This window comes from Leopardus geoffroyi, chromosome A2, assembly GCF_018350155.1.
Source record: "Leopardus geoffroyi isolate Oge1 chromosome A2, O.geoffroyi_Oge1_pat1.0, whole genome shotgun sequence".
In the NCBI taxonomy this organism is placed as follows: Eukaryota; Metazoa; Chordata; class Mammalia; order Carnivora; family Felidae; genus Leopardus; species Leopardus geoffroyi.
The window spans coordinates 88,717,817-88,739,562 of NC_059331.1; the positions used below are offsets into that span (position 1 = coordinate 88,717,817).

The following is a 21,746-nucleotide window of genomic DNA, read 5'->3' on the forward strand; positions in this document are numbered from 1 at the left end:
TTTAAATAAAGGTCCCAATTAGTGTGACTGGTAAGAACTTTGAAAAAAGGAGCAGCCAAGTCAAAAAATTATTATCCAGACTGGCATAGAGATCAGAGGGGTGTAAATATGTTTTCTATTGGGATTTCTACCACAAATGGTTCTCTCTTCCTGTATTTAATGGAAACCATGCCATGAGTTTGATGTATACCTATCAAAAAGAAAAAAAAACAATTCTATTATCTTCTAAGATGTATGAGGTTATTTATTTATGAAAGATGGCATGGCAAACCACTAGGGTGCCAGATTCATGCCCGTAAGAGTCTGGAACAGTGGCTTAAAAATGAGCACATTTCCCCAAGGACAATGGTAGAAAAATCACTATTTGTAAACCAACTGAAGAGCTGATCTTCCTATGCTTAATCTCTAAAACTCAAGAGTAGTGTTTCAGATTGTTAAAGTATTTCTTTACGTGTTTAACAGAACTTTCAAATCTAACAGAGAGCATTCTAGTGTGCCACAATCGCTCCCATTTCCTAGCCACTCTGACAACTTTAATTTGTGAACTGAAAGCAATGCCTGATTGACTTTAGTAAAGAATTCAGATAATTCAGTCTGGAACCATCTTTCCAAGTACATCACATCAATTTTAGAGTATGCAACACTCAATTACAATGGTGAAGATAAGTGACTCAGGAATTTTTTTTTTTTTTAAATGACACCATCTAAGCCTTCTTTCACTGTTGCATAATAATGTCTAGGCTTGAGGCATAAAATTGGACCACTTCAGGGGTGCTATCAAGTTTCCTGAAAATATTCTTGGAATAGTTTTCTATGATTAGGAATACCCAGGGAAGAAGTTAGGAAAATGCTACTTCAAAAAGTTTAAAGGACATGATAAAGCATGTTCATTCAAACAAAGCTTATTGTTCTGTATGAGTCATTCAAGAAAAAAGAGTTAAAAGAATATAGCTATAATCCAGTGGAATGCCTTTAGAATTGTGATATAAGATGAGAGAACTATAGGGCACACAAAACAGGGACTTTATTGTATGTAGCTGTTATGCTTCACAAAGCATATTTTGACCCATGATGTATCAGAAGGCAGGTTATAATAAACAACCTACATATAGATTACCTGTGTTTGGGTATCCTTGAGAGACCATGTATTTTTACTTCTAAATGACGATGATATCGTATTGTAGGCCTTTCCTTATAGGATCTGCCCATAATTGCCACATAAGGTAAAAATCCCTTTCCGTTATTTTCCTGAGCTAAAATGAACTACATATTGGGAGGTACAATTTCAATTTAATAACAAGTGAAATATAATGAGATTATGGAAACATGTCATTACTTGGCAATAACAATTTTTATGCATTCCATGCATGATTTCTATTATGTTCACTTTTTATAAAGGGCATTCAGAAAATACCCCCATTTAGTTACTATTGTTATACAACTCAGTATCATTTTTAAGCTTAAATATTTTATAAGTGCGAGTTGTTTCCTATCTCAAATGAATGAGAGATATAAGAAAAAGTGTGAACCAGTATATTTTAACGTTGTTACTCTCCCCCAATCCTGCCTTATAGCATATGTATCCTCTGCCAGATTCTAATTTTCTGAACTGATTCACTCCTATACCTTTAATTGTCTTGAAAAACTTTTTGGTAGATCATATTAACAACTCTATTGTTAGCTATACCTACTGGAATATCTAGTCACCTTGGATCTTTTAATTCTCTCTCGCTTTATACATCTTGGCCTAATCACTGCTTATCAACTTTCTCAGAAGACAGGGAGAATACTAGAAAGTCAAACACAATAATTACTATATCTACACCACCAAGTGGAGCCACCTTGACTGAAATGATTTATTCAACCTCATGGTTAACACAACAGAGGGAAAGGCAGTCAAACAAACTTGTCTTTTTTCCTCAAAATATAGCTTATGTACTTAATTGCTCCCACCATTATCTCAACTCTTGACTTATCTCACTTGTACCCTTCCTTCAATACTCATTTCTTATCTTATTCCTTTGTGAAGAATACCTTTTCTTTCCATTACACTAATTACCTATTCTAAACTTTTCCCACTTGGTAAACTTTCACCACTGATACCTAAGTGTGAGCCATTCTTATATTTTCTATTAATGTCTAATACTTACTAGACATTCACCATGCCAACCACTTTGCTTAGTGTTCCAGATGTATCATCCAAGATACATTTTTTTTTTTAATTTTAGAGAGGGAGAGAGAGTGTGAGTGAAGGAGAGGGGCAGGAGAGGGAGAAAATCTTCAGGAGTCTCCGTGCCCAGTGCAAAGCCTGATGTGGGGCTCGATTCCACGATGCTGCTGGAATCATGACCTAAGCTGATATCAAGAATTGGAAGCTCAACTGACTGAGCCACCCTGGTGCTGCGCCCCCGCCCCCCCCACCACCACAATACATTGTAGAATGGTAACTTCCAAGCCTCTGGTAATCTTCACAACCATCTAAAGGGGCAGATTTTTTATTATCTCCATCTTACAAATAATCACTAAGTTTTAGAGAGGTATATTTCCAAGATCACACACACAATATGTCACATGTGAGCTCAAATCTGATTATTAAAACCATGCTCTTAACTACAATGGTCTACTGATTCCTCTTGCCAATTTAATTGTCCATAGTCATTCAATTAGTACCTGAACATATCTCATATAATTTTCTCAAATGTTTTTTCTCACATAAAGATTCTTCTCATCCCTTGCATCTCTGTGATATTTTAAATTTCTGAATTCTTCTTTGTTGGGATACACTCTTTGCACACTTGCCCCATATGTGTTTTGACATACTTGCTTACCTTCTTCACTAAATATGAGAGCTCCTTGGGGGCAGTATGCATACCATCTTTATGTGTACATATCCCATAAATTACAGTGTATATCATTGCGTATTATGTTAGTAGTTATTATAGTAAGGATCAAATAGTATAGAGAGTCATTGATCACTGACAGATTTTCTGAATTGGCTCTCATTGCCTCATGATCTGCCATTCCTTTCCATGTAAGATTAATTAATTACTTTTGTTGTTTCATAAATAAGCTTTACACATTAATGTCTCATGTCTCCAGACTGCGTTTCTACTAGAAAGGCCTTCTCTGTTCTCCCTTGCAAAATTTCACATACTCTTATAATCCAGTTTAATTCTTACTCCCTGTAAAACATAGCTTCCTCATTCTCAATAGCATACCATAGCATAATTAACAAACCATTTTGCCCTCTAAATGTTATAGCATTTGTTTTATATCTAAATGATGGACCAAGCTGCCTTATCATTGGGTAGTATAATTTCTCAAACACTGTGTTGTGATGTTCTTAAGAGAGTAATCCTACGTGTTTTTCTATTCTTAGTAACCATTACAGTGGTTAATGTATAGTTACCCTTTTTAACTTTCTGTTCATCTGAAGTGAATTTAAAAGTTTTAAAAGAATAATTCCTGGATGAGAAAGAGAATAATATTTAAAGAAGCAGGAACATAATAATATGGAAGTTTACCAAGAGAAATCAGAGTTGTAGTTGAACCCTGACCCAAACCACAGCAACAACAATAACACACACACACACACACACATAATGGAAAGATTTTTTCCCAATGCTTTTCACATCCAACACACTTAGGGCTTCTCTGCTTAGTTTCCCCATTTGGGGTAATTCTTTCTCTCCTTAGACTCCCCTACTATTGCTGTATGCAATTAATTCCAAATGACAACTGGCATTTGTGTAGCACCATGTAGAATTAATTCTATTTGTGAAATTTTTATTAAAAAGAAAATAGCCCAATGGCATGCTATGCCCTAATTAGCCTGGATTGATAAGGGAGGGTAAGATCCTTCTGCACAGGGATTGTCTTTATCTCTGCCTTAGTTTCTCATAGGGCTTGGCCCAGAACATGACAATCGAATGAAGGATAGCATGTTGAGCCAAGGTTGGGAGACTTTCGTTGTTCTGAAGATGGCTGTATTTTACTCAGATACTTAGTGTAATGATGTAATGATTTGCTTCTTGTTTCCTCAAGTAAATATCTTAGAATGAGTGGAATTTTGTTTGTTTATTTGTTTGTTTAATTATGAGCAAATTGGGAGTATAAAAGAGGTGATTTCAGTCTAACAAAACATGACACTGTACTTTTTTTTCTATTACAAAGATAAGAAGATGCTTCAGTATGGTTTGTTTCATATTGCCTCATTTTCTTTCCCACCACCAGTTTTGTGTGTGTGCGTATGTGTATCTAGTAACATGACTTTGAGTTTGTGTTGTTTTAATATGTGGCTTTATAGACAGCAAATGATAGAAAGATTTTAAAAGAGGCACAGCGGGGCGCCTGGGTGGCGCAGTCGGTTAAGCGTCCGACTTCAGCCAGGTCACGATCTCGCGGTCCGTGAGTTCGAGCCCCGCGTCAGGCTCTGGGCTGATGGCTCAGAGCCTGGAGCCTGTTTCCGATTCTGTGTCTCCCTCTCTCTCTGCCCCTTCCCCGTTCGTGCTCTGTCTCTCTCTGTCCCAAAAATAAATAAACGTTGAAAAAAAAAATTTAAAAGAGGCACAGCACTATCATATTGAGACTAAGAGTCTAGTTTTTAATTTACAGAAAAGTAAATATTTATTTTATTATATCTATTTCTTTGTCAAAGACATTTGATTCAGGTTTAATGTTCAAAATATATGAAATGTTTTGAAGCACATATATATGTATATACATAGACATATATATGTATAAAGAATAATTACAGGCAAAGACCAAATCGGTATCACACTCATTGAATAAAATGGGGGAGACATTTATTTTAATAAACAATAACTGTAGCCAACTGTAATGGACTCATGGCGACTACAGTTAATAAACCCATGTTGTACATCTGAAAGTTGCTGAGAGTAGATCTTAAAAGTTCTCCTCACAAGAAAAAAAGGTTCTGTACTTATGCACGGTGGCAAATGTTTACTAGACTTATTGGTGATCATCTTGCAATCTATACTGAATCATTATTTTGTACACCTAAAACTAACATAATGTTGTAGGTGGATTATACCTCAATAAAAAAGTAAAAAATAAATAAATGAAACGCAAGCCTTGGCAAAAGTTTCTCAGAGACAGACTGACATAATTATGTCTTACTATGGCTACTTACATATTAACAATTACTTAAGGTAAAAAATATTTGCCTTTGAATACTGTGTTCCTAGAAATAATGTAACAGCACAAAGTAGTGCTGTATTTTACATTTACCATACTTTACTAAAAGAACACTGGCAGTTTTAAGAATTCATCACTGATTATTTTTACATTTAAGTTCCTATTAAGAGGCAAGCTGCTCTTTGTGATGTGGTTATAATTTATAACCACAGACAGTCTAAGTTTTTAAGCTAAGACTATACCTCACCTTCACATATCATTTACATATACTGATTGCTTCCACATGTCTGGCATAAGGTAAAATAGTTTATGAGCATTGTAATATGGCTAAAGCCACAATGAAATAAAATTCATCTTTGTCTAGAGTACCACAGAAATTTATTCATGCTGGTGTATAAAGTGTTTTCCAAAGGAATTCTGCCTTCCAGAAAAATCCTTTAAAAGCCGACTATGGTGAGTGTCACCTCCCTTCTTAAGGACGTCTAGCTTTCCTAGTCTGGCTTCCAAGTGTCTTCTGTTAGACAAAAGCTCCTTTAAGTTACCTTCGACATGTTCTTCATTCTATTTACTAGCTTCAGACTGCAAGTTTATTTTCTTGATGACCAAATATCCTCTTTCCTGCAAATGGGTTATTTGCAATCACAGGTGGTTCATAGAACTCGTCAGAAAGCCCCAGACTTTATATCTACAGTGTTTCATTCAGACTCAGGGACATATTAAATACAAATATTGTGTTAATTCCTACGTGAATTCAATACTCTTTAAGTTGTCATGAAGAATGCTGTGTCTTCATGGACCAAGTCATAACAAAATAATATTCAAGGCAACCATTACACTTAAGAGGATATGCTGTAAGTACAGGAGCAAATAAAACTAGTCATTTCCTGGTTATTTTTACTGAATATTAAATGACTGACTTTGGTTCATGCTGAAAACACAAATTGGAACTTATAGTCTGTGAGATGCAGGCAACCCTTTCCTCAAGAAACAGGTGCTTCCTGGGGTGCCTGGGTGGCTCAGTCGGTTGAGCATCCGACTTCAGCTCAGGTCATGATCTCACAGTTTGTGAGTTTGAGCCCCATGTCGGGCTCTGTGCTGACAGCTCCGAGCCTGGAGACTGCTTCGGATTCTGTCTCTCTCTCTTTCTCTCTTCCTGCCCCTAACCCACTCACATTCTGTCTCTGTCTCCCTCAAAAATAAATAAAAATTGAAAGAAAGAAAGAAAGAAAGAAAGAAAGAAAGAAAGAAAGAAAGAAAGAAACAGGTGCTACCTTTCTCAGGCTGGCTCAGTAAGTATTCATGGCCAAGGACCTAAAAATCAGGCCTGCCTTCATCCCTACCTTGCTTTATGGATATATTCATACAGATTCCATTGAAATTCCACTTAAAACTTCGTCAAGCAGGTTCAAATCAAGACGTTCAGCTTACCTATGCAGGACTGAAAGGTCTGTTAGGTATTTGTTCATCAATTGTTTACTTTCAACACCAGCTTTTTACCAAGCCTCCTCATAGGTTCACTGACTAGCTGATATTGACAAACTTCATGTTTTTTTTAGCATTCCTACTATTATTTTACGAGTCTTTGAAATAAGTGCACTACAAATATAACAAGTGTGATTTTCTTTGTATTATTATTATTAACCTAATTCACAAAGTAAGTAACAGAGAATATGTGCATGCATACCCACACCAAATAAACAAAACAGTGATCTAGAACCTTCTATGTACCAAGCAGTGATTGGGCCTCTTACAATGTATTGTTATTATCCTGATAAGACCTACCAGCTACCATGAAGTAGCTATCCTCCCACATTGGAGAAGAGCACCTGAGGCTAGTAAAGTTAATAAAACATCCACATCCTAACACACAAAAAAAAATGCCAAAGTCAATTCAATGCTTTCTTTACTATGCTAAGATTCCTCTTGTCCTTGTGAAATTTTTGTTCTAGCAGCTAAATTAGAAAAAGACACTAATTTTCAATAGGCCAACAAGCAAAGGACTGAACACTATAAGCACAGCAAGACTTCCCATTCATTAAACTAAATAAAGATTGTATATAGTATTGGATATATTTATTTTGCACATTCCAAGAATGGAATGTAGGAATTCATTTTGCATATTCCAAGAATGTGTCATTTTATTCTTTTGAAAATATGAAAAAGCAATAAATCAGGCTGTTTGGTGGAGGGGGCACACTAGAGACACTTACCTATTATCTCTATCTTTAGCTTCTCTAAGTAAACTGAGTTGTATGAAAAAGATGGTATAATATGTACAATAGAGAAACCATTTGGGAGAATAAAGTCCATAGTTCATAGTTACATCTGGTACAACTCAGTATTAGAGACTGAGATCTGTACTAAAGAAACAAATCACTATAGCATCACTAATTTCACTTCCTTATATGGCATCTGCTTAAAATAGTCTAAACATATTCTTTCAAAACGAATGTGCTAATGTTTATAAAGCTGTGGACAGAAGTACTGTCACAGAGTAGACAGTTTTCTCTAATTTGACAGCTAAAGAGCAACGCCAATGAGACAAGTATTAATCTTATTTCTGATGATACATTAGACAAAACAGACACTAACTCTATTCTACCTTGCTAAGTGATTTCAGGCATGCAAGAAAAACTTTTTTTTAGTCACTTGGTCCCACCTTGCTATTATGCTAGAAATCTTTCTCAAGACGCTGTCTGGATTAGGAGGTTGAATGATGGAGATAGGATGTGTGTTCTGCTAGTATGTGCCAAGGGAACCTTAATTCTGTTCTGAATAGGCACCTTGGGAAGCAAAAGAAGGCTGAGAGCCTATTGAACACGAAGAACACACAGTGAAAGTAGGAAACTCCATGGCTCTGGGCCAGTGTGTAAGAGCCTAACAGGGAATTGGAGTCTTAGGAGTAGTTGCTTTGTTTGAGTATCGCTTCCAATTCTATCTAGTTAGAATCAAGTGCAAAGGACTGAATCCCTGCACACCAGCCCAGGAGAAAAGAAAAAATCTACTAAAGAAGGAAGATCCCACATAATGTAGTAACTTGAAAACAAAAAAGGTTACACTTGACATCTTGCTTTTGGCCAATAGTGACATTGTGACAGACTAAGATGTGTGTCTGATACCTCATCAGAAGTCCTAAATGTGTGTCCTGCCATAAATCTAAGAACATTTAAAGGAATTAATATGTAATTGAATATTTTAGATGGACAGCTATGCCCTAAATATGCTAGATTGGTGGAGTTTAATAAATATCTGCAGTTTTTCTTAGGTATAACTTGCATTTTTCTGGATGTGTGAAATCGGATTGCTCTATGTAGCTAAAGAAGAGCTATGCGTCTCCATCTGGAGTCTCTGTAACCCAAGAGAACAGGACTGAACTGTGAGGCCCAATCTGAACTGCAGCCTATAACCTGTTTCAAAATTTTCTACCACTTATCCTGATTTAAACTGCTTCTGCAGCCATCGATGATTTTTCTCCCAGAGATTTCACTTCCCAGAATGGACTGTGTTTTGTACTCAGATCTGTTTTATATAAGGTCTCATCTCTGCTCCTTAGGGCTCTCACGGGGAGTGATTATCTGTCACCTCCTCACTTATTCCTTCAACCACTTCTTCAATTTAATGAGACACTATCATGTGTAAGACTCTACTTGACTGAGAATAGAAAATGGATAGGTGTACCTGGCTTGCTCAGTAGGTAGAATTTGCAACTCCTGCTCTCGGGGATGTTAACTTTGAGCCCCTCATCGCGTGTAAAGATTATTTAAAAAATAAAGTCTTAAAAAATAATAAAATGGATAAGGAACAGCGTAATATTAAAAAAAAAAAACCTGACAATGTGGGTCTTCTCCCCTTCCAAGTCATACGTTTCTTTAGGATAGATGCTGCATGATGTTTTATACTCCTCTGTCTTTTCAAAAGCCTTATCAAAGGAGATAGTCAAGTCAATGTTGGAGAGAACAGCATCAGTAAACAACGAAGGCTGGGCAGATGTGGATCCAGGAAGGAAAGCTCACAAGTGTGACATGGAAAGGGAGGTACTGGGTGAGGGTGTGGTTGGGGCTGCAAGGTGAAGAGAGTTTCACTTTCTAGTTACTACCAACTGTTGTATCACACTCCTAGTTGCAGAAATTTAAACACTTACTGTTCTTGAATTCTCCAGATCCTCCCATACGTACACAAGCATTTACTGAATCTAAAATTTCTATACATATGTCTCATCTTCAGCCTTCCTCTCTCATTTCCATTATCATGATCCTTATTCAGGGATTAATTTCTTCATATCTGAACAATTCCAAGACCTCCAATTAGTTCCCTCTATGCCCTAGACTCCTTTAAGTTAATCATTCTTTTAGGTCAAGCTAAGGAGTTTGGACTTTAATCAGTAAAACTTTAAAATGAAGGAAAGGCATAATTAGATTTGGATTTCAGAAAGAATTGTAGCCACTAATGATGCAAAAAAAGAGACCGTAATTAAAGATGGCTGTTGCCATAGCAGGGCAAGTAATGATACGGATCTCACTTAGCCTGGAAGAGAGAACAGGACAGATTTGAGTGACTCAAGAGATGGAATCCACAGGACATGTAGGTAGATATGGGGTGGGTCAGCGAGGGAAGAGGCAAAGACTCTACTGGGACTCTACTGGCCTGGACCACTGGGACAAAAAGACAATATCCTTCACAACTGGAAATAAGGAGGACAAATATGCTTGCAGAGAGGTCAGTGGGCACAGTTTTGAACAAAACTGGAGTTCTGTGTGAGAGACCAAGTGTAGATATTCTGTAGCCTTTCACATATGGAAGAGACAAGTAAAAAAGACCCTAGCTGGCTCAGCGACTCCCCAGAATTTGTAATGTCTGGGAAGTAGTCAGGGGTATGGGCAGATGGGGAAGAGATCCCTGGGTGACACTGGCACAAAATTTCAGGTTGTATGAACTTTCAGCTTCTGAGTCATCACTTGGGCAACATGTCTACATCTCAAGGGTCAAGGAGGCTACTTTGTCCTTTAATCACAGTATTTTATATGTGTAAAGTTAACCCAACTGAACTAAAATTATGGGACCACACTCTCTGTACTAGGCACAATGTCTAGTTGAGATCATCAGGTATATGCATGTAGAACGGGGAAATTTAAAGTGGCAAGATTACCTAATTAAGAAATTGACATTTTGTTTGTTTTTCTGTAGATCTGATAAAAATGCAGTTCTACACTTCTTTTTGAGAGGGACATAAGGGCTTTTAATTTCTGAGGATTTTGTTTTCAAAGGAGGGTCTTGAATTAGATTTATTTGGATAGGACAAGAAGGTACAAGATGAAGACTATTTCTAGGTCAAAGGAAGGGGTGGAGGATGGGGGAGGAGGGTGGCCAGTATCAGTTATGTTACATATATATATATATATATATATATATATATATATAAAATATTTAATATATATTATATATTATTAAATATGTCAAGTCTGGAAAGATGGAGGGCTCTTGTATTGAGGGGGGTCAGGGGGATCTGTGTCCTGCTCACACTCTTCACTCTGGAGGTGGAAGGACTTGAGAGTGGAAACACTGTGTGCATTCCAGTGGAAGCAAGACACTAAACACTATGTCCTGGAGCCAACATGCTGAGAAGGCTCAATGGAAGGGCCGCTGAAAGAGGCAGGTTAGCAACTTGCTAGAGTAGTGATGCCTTAGGGAGAACAGAGAACTCCTCCAGACGACAACATTGTACTGTAGAAGATGCTCTGGGAAGGTCAAACATTAAAGGACTGAAGATGACAGCCAATCCTGAAGGGCCCAAGACCTGACCTCAAGCAAAGGGTGACATCCTCTCCCTACTATTTCTCAGCATTCCACTTTCCACAATTACCAATTAAACGTGAGATGATTTAGAAAAATAATGACTGGAATGTAACTTTTCTTATATTTGCTATAAGCACATTGATTTATGTAGTCCTTCATCTCCATATAATTATGCAAGTATGATTACACTGTCTTTTTTTGAGAGGGGGGGCAGGAGGGGCAGAGGGACAGGGAGAGAATCTTTGAGCATGGAGCCCAATGCAGAGCTCAGTCTCACAACTGTGAGATCATGACCTGAGCCAAAATCAAGAGTTGGATACTTAACTGACTGAGCCACCCACTCATCCCTAAACTAATTCTAAAGGATTATCACAGTAGAGCAGAGTTTATTCTCTTGAAACTTCAAATTTGCATATGAAAATTAAAATTTCTAACACATCTGATGAAGAGTCACAAGTCCTTGTCTCCTTTGGAGTTGACCTCGGGTATAAACAACTTTGTTCTGGCTTTCCCCAAATATATTCCTTAAGGGCTGGGATTAGACCTTAATTAGTTTTTTAATGTCACTTAATAGCTATGATTTGGCACTCTTGGTAGTTGTCCACCTGTCCTTTCCTGTTAATACTTCTACTTTGTCACAAGACTAAAATATTTTATAAGAGTTTAACATCAAGCACTGTAAACGAATTTATATTCTAAACATCAATGCCATATTTATATTCTAAGCATCAAGTCCACCTCTAAGTGGACTAAGAAAATTAGTAGAGTCAAAGATAAGAGGAAACAAGAAAGCCTGCTCAATAATAATCTTAGCAAGTTGTCCGATAGCAAAGCCAGCATTCTCTCAAAAGTATGGACAATAGAATACAGTCAAATTTAAATTTTTAAGTGATTGTGCTCTCAGCTTTGTTTGGTAGAACTGATTTGTTCTACAAAGAGGTCAGATACAATAAGACTGATGATGAGATCTTTTATCTTTAGCCATTATGTGGTTTTAGAGTAGCCTCACTTACTTTCTTTTCTGGCTATGTGTAATGCGACACGGTTATGAGAAAAATCAGGGTGTTCCTCCAAAGGAATGACACAAGTCTTCAACCTGCTTCCTAGGATCTTATAAGATGTGTGTATTATTATTATCCATTCTTCATGTCTTACTCGCAGGCGAGTTAAGTTGACCAGAAACTTTGTGATTCAGTCCTGAAATATGCTTGGTTCAGAGGAGATACTGTCTGTGGAGGCAACAATGTTGACATACGCTTAGGGCTTTTATTTTATTTTACTATTTTATTTTATTTTATTTTATTTTATTTTATTTTATTTTACTGAGAGTGAGTATAAGTATGGAGGGACAGAGAGAAAGAGAGAGAGAGGGAGAAGAGAACCCCAAGCAGGCTCTACGCTCAGTGAGGAGCCCCACACATGGGGCTCTATCTCACGACCCTGGGACCATGACCTGAGGCGAAATCAAGAGTTGGATGGTCACCTGACTGAGCCACCCAGGCAACCCTCTTGGTGCATTTCTAAGTCCCTCAACTGATATCCTCCTTCCCTAGTGTCCAGCACTAAGCTTACTTTCTCTACATTACAATGCACAGTTCACTTATAATGAATTGATATTACACCTGTGCATTCTTTTTGTACTCACTGATAAACAGGCATATTGCTTTTAAAAACCAGTGTGTCAAAGGGAGCACAGAATCGCTCAACAAGTGACTGTGCCAGCTGTTGAGCGTCTAAGATGAAAAAGAAGAGATCTGGCGTTGAGGACCTCACAGTCTGGCACAACAGAGAGGATCCACTTAAGTAATTTTACAGACTAAAGAAGCCATTCAACATATTCAACAGCACTAAGCCCCATTTAGTTTGCTGATCAAGACTCAAGCGGGTGATGCTATGTTTTATCAAAAGACACATTTACGATTTCGGCAACAAAATACGTTACTGTGAGATTTGGTCAACACTCTTTCTCCCACGTCATATCTTTCCAAGCAAAGGAAACCTGGAAATGCAGGTTTAATGACTCCTTTAGGAGCTGACAAGATTCCCTAAAGTTGCGGTCTCTTTAAGTTTTACCCTAAGCTTCTAGAAAATACTAAGATTGAATTATTCTTCCTATTTATCAACAGAATTTTATTTTTGCTTATCTTCATTCCCTAATTTAAGTGTAAATTGTATATTTTCTTATCCTGGGTTTGACAGAGTCCAGCTTTGTTACTGTTTGGAAATAGTGTGTGAATTCCCTATTTATACTGATGTTTATGTCTTGGCAATAGAAGAAGATAGTAACTGGAGACATTCAGACTTACTTGTGTCAGATAAAATTTATTGATTCTTCCATATGTTTAATTATGATAATAATTTAAAACAACCTACAAATCACAAGGAGTCACTTTTAAAAATATACCGAATGTGATTTATTAAACTTTATTTTACCGCCTCAATTAGCTACTCTCCAATTATGAACGATGGCAGTAATGTGCCAGAGGAAGTCTGCATCATTTCCGTTACGAACTTTTTATGATTCAGACTGAAAAAATATATATGAATGCATCTATATAAATGTATATAAAATACTTGATATGCATGGAGACACATGAAGCTATCCTTTCCTCATTCTGATTGTTTGGTACTGCTGTGTAGCACAGGCCATCTTCATATGTTAAGTCTTAAGTTAAAAATATATATACTTACTTATAACAATTTACTTTTCAAGGGTCAAAATACACCAATAAATGCATGCAAAGAGCACCTCAAAATCTTTAGCAAAACGCATTTCAACTAACGCTTCTGTTTTGTGCATGTTACATCTCCTAACTCTAATGCCAGTTTTTCCAAGCTTGGCCTCCACACATCACTCTGTGTATATTTATCCTAGCAGCCTGCCCATTTCCAAACTAATGAAAGAGCTGTCACAAATTGCTAGTGCCACCTATTAGTGGAAGCACAGAACTGCAAATCATGATAATTCCTTTAAATAGCACCTTAGAAGTCATGAGGGGTAAAATCCATCCCAAGACTCACACTTGTTCTAATTTATGTTTACAGCTGCTGGTCTTTTTAAAATAAGCTATCACTGCATGCACTAAACTTAGATACTGTCACGAGTTCTAGAGATTTTACCTACAATTTTGTACTGATACATCATTTTATCATAGATTGTTTTCATAAAGTTTTGATAAGTGCAATGTCTTAATCAATTAATATGTAACTCTCCATGATATAATATCATGACTTTGTAAATGAATGCTGTTACATAATGATTGATTAAAAATGTATTCAAGTACTGGTTTCTCTGGACAGTTTTAGGACAATGGAAATATAAATTCTATTTAGCATAGTCCTGACTTTAGATTTAAAATTCTCCAAGCATGTGAAGGTATGATATTTTGACCTTTGACTAGTGACATGTAGGTGTGCCACTGAAGTTTAAATGAGAAAAATTGGGATAAGAAGTTAAACCACACAATTTCTTACTGTTGATAACACTGTAAGTTATTTAAAGTACATATCTCAACTACAATTAGATATTCACACTAAACATAAGTAGATTATGCTCTGCAAGCAACAGTTTTATTTCCTTACTAGGAACATATGAGATCATATTAATTAATTTTAATTCAATTTATTCTTGAAAGATCTTTCATTTGCATGGATGTTTGAATATAAAATTTAAATATAACTGGCCAAAAATTCCAGCATATTTGTTAATTAAGTTGTTTGATTTATAGATGAATGAAAAGTAAGAAAACAAGGAAATTCGTTATGACAGATTTATACATCTATTTGGTTGCCTAAATATCCTGGCAATTTATATCACTGTCTGCAGTGGAGTCTTGTAAATAATTTATATGAAGAGAAATAACAACATAAAAAAGTTAGAATTGGAAACATTATCTCTTCAGTATTCAGCTTTATTTGAGCTAATAATGATTGAATATTATTATCAAAATTTGGTGGGCTAGAATTTTACATGGCATGGTTTTGGGGTCTCAGTTATTTTTTCTACTAGCTGAGCTCTACACTGTATAACTTATTACTTCCAAGGCCAATCTGGTTGGCAGCTTTAAACAGAGAACCCCTGAACTGGAGACTTTCACTAGCCCTCATGTGATCTGACCAGCACTGGATCACAAGATGTGTGACTGAGCATCTTGTTTTATTTTATTTTTCATTATTTTGCCAGAATACATTTTTTCGAGTAGGCGAATAAAAATTTCTAGTTTTCAGCAGGCTGAAATTGAAGGTTCCTGAATCAAAATATGATTTTTAAAGTGAATAGAAATTTGAGCAGAAAAGGCCATGTTAAATAAGAATCAGCAAGTCAGAGACCTGATGTTAAATATGCAGTGACTATAGGAGAAAAGATACTGCAAAGAATTTATAACTTCTTTGCACCGTGTGTGTGTGTGTGGGGGGGTAAGAATATATATCTTAAACATATAATATATAAATATATAATATTATATAATACATAAATATACTATATATATACTTATATATAATATATAAATATACTATATATATATATATAGTATATATATATATATATATATACTTCTCTACCTTTCATAGATACTTATCTTTTAGCTGCGAGGAAATTATCAGTATAAGACATATTACATCCTATACAAACATGTAAGTACTTGACATATCCATGGGGACTTTTCATGCCCATTCTAAAATAAATAAATAAATACATAATATAAAATACAAATGTCATTGTATAGCAGTAACAATTTTATTATAGGTTGCCAAGATCATTTTCCTCAGCTATAAGATACTAATATAAAGTTTTGTCATTCATAGATATACATATATTTATACATATACACATACGTATATATATATATAGATGTGTATCTGTACTCTGGTAAAAGTGAAGAAAAATCTCTGAAAAGTCAACAAGTTTAATTAGTAAATCATCATTCATATTAACTAAATCTGAAGCGATCATAGTGCATTGAGCAATGGCAAATAAAAAGTCTTTTGCAAATTGTATTTCATAAAGTTTTAATTAAATATTACTTCCAATATCAGAAAGATGTGTGTGAGGATTTTGATTTACCTGATAATCTCATTGTTGCAATAATTAAACTACTCTGGGGGCAAAACTCTTTACAAAGTATGAAAAGAAAGTCTTTCAAACATTTATTTAAGTGCTATTTACTAAGTCCTCCCTATGAAAGTAAAGTTAAAGGCATTGATTTAACCTTTGGATTCACATGATAACCATCACATTCAGACTTGCATGTGCCTTTCATTTTTACTAAAACTGGAGCACACAATGTCCTGGAAATGCTCATTACATTGAGTGATGGAACATTTGTCATTTGTTTAAAACCCCAAACCTAATTTATTTCCTTGTGATTTCCATAGGTTTTTCTGAAGTCTTCATTGTACCACACATTCCAAAAGGAAGATTATATGATAGTCTGGTATTTCATGAGAAAAGTGAAATTTGACTAGTTTTGTAGGAGAAATAAACAGTTCCACATCAATTTGAAAAAGAAGCATTTCAACATTTAGCTATATTACATACATTTCAGGAAAGCAAAAGTATCTCTGAGTGAATGTTTCTTGAGGATAATTTGTATGTGACTGCTGAGATTTACAGAGTTCTCACATTTGCTTCCCCCACAAGGATTCTAAATCAGATTGGTTCAGAGGAAAAGCCAGCATACCCCATTTTTCTAATATTATCACTTCTCCAGATGGTCCTGAACACATCCATTCAATCCCTTTTTCCTAGAAAGTAAAGAGGTACCTTATTAGATATATATATATATATATATATATATATATATATATATATATATATATGCATCCACTACCAAGGCTGCCTTCTTGCTTTTCTTTTTCTTTCTCATTTAACACATCAAATCTCTTTCATTTCCTACTAGGCAAGATGACAAGTAGGAAGTGAGCACAGTGATTGCCTGAAACTTTGTCTTGGCAACCTGAGCAATGAGAGAGTTAATGGTGGATCTTTGAAAACAAGTGACCATGGGAAATTAGGGTTGGCAGGGATTTAACTCTTCATGAATCATGCTGGAATATTTTTAAGGGCAAAGCAGTGGATGTTTTAACCGTGTTTGACATCTAATTAAGGAGGAAAAAGAAGGAGCTAAAAAAAAAATCTCTATTATAGTTTAGAAACAAAGTACTGACAATTGGCTACTAGGCATTTGCTTTGGCAAAACAAGTGTACATGTAGGGACAAAAAGGTAATGACAGACCAATAAAATGACAGAAGAAAAATTGCTTGGGCCATTCCTTTTCTTCTTCTTGTTGTTGTTCATTTCACAGTTTATATTACCAAATTGCCAAGCCCTAGGCATATCAATACAATTGTTATGTAGGTGTAGAGCAGTTTTTTTGATGAAAAGAAAAGCAGAATAATTCTAATGGATGCCATGATAAAAGAGTTTATAAAGACAGTGTCAAATAGATTCATACTGTCAATATATACAACTTACTTCATCAGACAAGTTTAAAGCCTGCACACATATCAAAGGACTATTCTAATTAAATGTTATCTGTTTGTATATAGAAAGAACGGGTACCTGTTCTATAATGGAGAGTAATCAATCACCATGGAAATAAAATTCTTGCAAAATATATATAAGTCCCAATCTTTATTTATTTTACAACTTATTTAGCATTTAGACCAGTATCTCCAAATATAGTAGATTTTTAAAGTGTGTTTCATGTTTCATTTGTTACTCTACAATTATAGCATACAGCCATTCACATCTTCAAGAAGTAAAGTTGCATGCGAAACTGACTCATAGGCATATAAACTTGGATAAAATCAGCCACCAATCTAAGAATTATTTGATGTCATCCTCCCAAAGAATGAAAACAGAAAGCAAAAACTGAGGAAAATACACATGCCATAATACCATATTCTATAAAAACAATTTAAAGACAGTTGCTAGAGATGTAATAGAGATCTAATTAAATCTTTAATGGCTATATGATAATGTTTTAAAATCTTGCACGATGAGTACAATTGCAATTCTGTTTGCTAATGTTTTAAATCCATTCACATTTTAGTAACTAAGAAATTGTTATGCCAAAAATAAATGTATCTTTCAATCCAATGTATTTTACCTAGCAAGTATTAATTCCAAATAAACACATTTAATAGGTGTTGAATTTTCTAATCCAAAGTGTGAAAATTACATCTCTCTTTCCTATTTGTGATCCTCATTCACACTAGAGCATTCAGAAAGAGATGTTCCCCATCATGTGAAAATTAAAGAATATGTTTCTGGCATAAGAACAATGTGCAGCAGACAGACATCTCTACAGATAGATTCAACGATTTTCTTTCACATTATAGGCTAAAAACAGAGTATAATTGAAGCTTCCTACTGCCCCACCCCCAATTCCCGAAATCTGAGAATCATAAGAAAGCAACACCTTAGGGAGTAAAAGTACTTGAGTTAAAACATTTTAATCACCAACTCCATTTTACTAATACCTCAGTTATAGAAACATTCTTTTTCATTAAAAGTTTTTCAAAAATACTCTTTTCAACCATGTTAGCATTATTTTATACAACTATCTACAAAATCTATCTAAACAAATGGAGAACAAATATTTCCTTAAAATCCTCATTAAAAACCAGGCATATGCATTAAGCTGTAACCAAATAAAGTACTAGCAATCATGTACTGAAGCTTTTTTTCTTTCTTAAATTTAAACTCTTTTTGAAAGTAAGTTCACACAACTAGCTGTACAACCAGAAAGTAATGTTCCTTCAGTTCTCACTGAAGTACATATGGAATTAAATAACATTATATTTCAAAGGCTTTAGCTTTACACCAATTAGCCAAATACACAGTCTTTGGTACAATCATAACACACTGTGGAAAAACTAGTCTGTTCCCTCCAGTTTATAGTCTCTTGGCAAACCATGATCTACTGCTTATGTTAAGCATCTGATTGTCAGATTTGAACAAACTGAATATTCATGATGACGATTAACCATTTAGTGCCTCAAACTAAGAAAACACAATTTATCACAACAATTGCTATAGGTGAGGCGTTCTACAAAGAGACTATTTTTGCCACGGCGCTTTTTAAAGATATTTTAATAGAAGTAGAGTCAGAAAAATTAACAGCACATATGATCACACACACAGATCAGCATTTACCCAGGCATTCAGCTCTTCTCTGCAAATGTGATTAAATGTTCTTTGTTTGCATTTAAATTGTCATATATCAAACAGGAGACATGCTTTTATAAAAAAGTGTTTAAATCATCTCAGGAAGACACACAGGATCACATAGGTTTCCCAGGTTAAACTAAAGGTTTCATGGTTTGGCTTGGGAGGGAGTTCAAGGAATGAAAAGGCAGGGGTGGTGGGGTGGGGGGGGGGGCAGGGACATTACAGAGCTAGCCGAAAAAGAAGAAAAATAAAGATTTACCTTTGTAGGATAATTTCAGTCTTGGCACATTGTTCTTCCCATTTTGATAGTTTGCTGTGGCTGTGAGTAATACTCCCCAGAAAAGACAGACAATCCTAGCGAACCAGCCCATGCTGCAGACGCTGGAGGTGCCTGTGCTGCTCTGCCTTCCCTCCTGTATTGTGCGGCCAGAGAAGTTCAAACAATCTGGAAACTGGAGGTAACAGGTGATTTAGGTCAGTTTCATTCATAAATGCAGACAATCAAGACCTCACGGCAACACTAACACCTCTTCTTCTGTAACAGTCACTGGAGCACAGAAACTTCAAACCCTCCAAAAAAAAAAAAAAAAATCGAGCCAGGCACCGGATAATGAGGCACAACTGTTGTGTAGAAAGAAAAAAAAAAAAAAAAATGAACAAGGGCTGCTGCAGTGGTGCTTAAGAAGCAGTTCCTTTTATCTAGGCTCTTCTGATAGCCAGTGGCGGACTCTAATCCTGCTCTCTGCTTCATTCGGCTGCGGGGAAGCAGAATGAAAGGGAAACAGAGAAAGAGAGAGAGAGAGAGAAAGAGAGAGAGAGAGAGAAAGAGGAGCCCTGAGCAGCGCGGACTTTTCCTGTACACATGTAGGGAGAGATGACACAAGATCCCACAGACAGGTTTTCCCAACACTCACTAGACTGGCTGACAATGGGAGAACAGGCGAGCTCAACCCACTCCCCTTCCCTCCTGTCACACAACACATGCAAAAAACATCTCCTAGAGATTAGAGCTGGGAGCAGAACCCTCCAGCGTGCCTGTGAAAGGCATGTAGCTATAAATTTACTTCCCAAGGCACGCGTTGTTTTATAGCCATTTTTAGGTGCAATTTTGATTAAAAAAATCTGAATTCTGCTACCTACATAATTTATAACTCATTATATAATTCCTTTGAACTTGTGCATTATGCATTATATGTGTATGTATGCGTGTGTGTGTATATATATTTATATATATATACACACACACGCATACATACACATATGCATATGTACATATATGTATATCTTTTCACCATTATAACTTTAACCACTGAAGGTTTTAAAGCCTTGTTAGAGATCATTCCCTCTTCCCAACAAACCCCCTTGGCTCAACTACCCCCTTCCCCCGACCCGCAGCAATTTCACTGAAGAAATTCCTAGTAAAGCCCATTTCAACAATCAGTTCAAGACAAATATAGGTCCACTGAGAATTATAAATTACAACTCAAAAGGATACTCAGAATTTAAAAACATCTATGGTTTTCCAGCTTCTGGAATGCTCTGGCTAACATTGTTAATGCATCACACATCTCATTAATTAAAACCACTTCCCTAGTTTTGGTTTAAAGGGCAGAGGAAGATGACAAAGTTCACAAAAGTCCCTGCTGAGTGTCAAGGACCAACATAAAGAGGATATCTCTGTGTCTTCATGAGCTGGTGAAGGGTTACTAAACATTCTGTGCACACGAATGCATATGTTTAGGCAGTCACACAGACACAACCAGTTCTTTCCTAAATAGACATTTTGTCTGAGGTGTTTCAATTTCCTCCTCTATTTTTCTTTCAATTTTCCCCAAAGCTGATATCCTTATAGGATATTGGGGGTTGGCGTATATAAAAGTTAGTAGGACCGAACTTTCCCTTCTCTACTCAACTCTCTCTGCTCTACCCGTGTCCCCCCCCCCCCCCCACAACACTCACAATTGAAATACAGAATAGAGAACCTACTTCAAGTATGGAAATTTTTCCACTGAAAGAAGAGGATGAGTCTCACAATGACAAACATAAACATTTAAAGTGGCTTAGTATTCTTGCAAAAAATGATCCAAGCATTGCCACTACAGTTTTCATGACTTAATGTCTACAGGCCAATAGGGGAAAAGCATCTCTCTCTTTCCCTCTTTCCTTCTGTCTGTCTCTCTGCCTCAACAACTATGTGTGTGTTCGGGGTGGGCGGAGTAGGGGTGGGTGGGTGGCTGGGTGGAGGAGCAGGAAGAGGATGAAGAGGATTTAAAGGAGGGAGAATGGGGGAAGGGGTGGATGGATTCTCTCTACTTCACTAGATTGATTCATCAAACAGACCGTATTGTATTTGTCAGTTTCCTCAAGCCTATTGATCAGTCAGTATTGTTAAGAAAATAAAATCTAAAAATAATGTTGATTTTACTGATTCCCGCACTTGTTATCCTGAGCACTTTTCACGCCCTAGGCAATGGATTAAGGCTACAAACGACAAGAGGCTTGTCTGTCTTCCATGGATTACTCTCTATAGACATTTATTCTACAGAGGAATTCATGTTACTTTGGGATTATTTAGAAGATTGGACCAATGAATTATCCTTTTGAAATATCACATATAAT

General features: G+C 36.1%; 1 protein-coding gene across 4 annotated transcripts in view; it reads right to left on the bottom strand.

The window, feature by feature from the left end:
- Positions 1-21,746, bottom strand: part of SEMA3A (semaphorin 3A) — a 467,148-nt gene that overhangs the window by 188,302 nt on the left and 257,100 nt on the right. For 3 of the 4 annotated variants that reach the window (XM_045494648.1, XM_045494647.1, XM_045494649.1), the window contains one exon: positions 19,387-19,579. In XM_045494648.1, the coding sequence (XP_045350604.1) occupies positions 19,387-19,498 (112 nt within the window). In that variant the 5' untranslated portion in view covers positions 19,499-19,579. Of the gene's footprint in view, positions 1-19,386; positions 20,043-21,746 lie in introns of those variants that run through there. The other variant, XM_045494646.1, reaches the window with a different exon arrangement.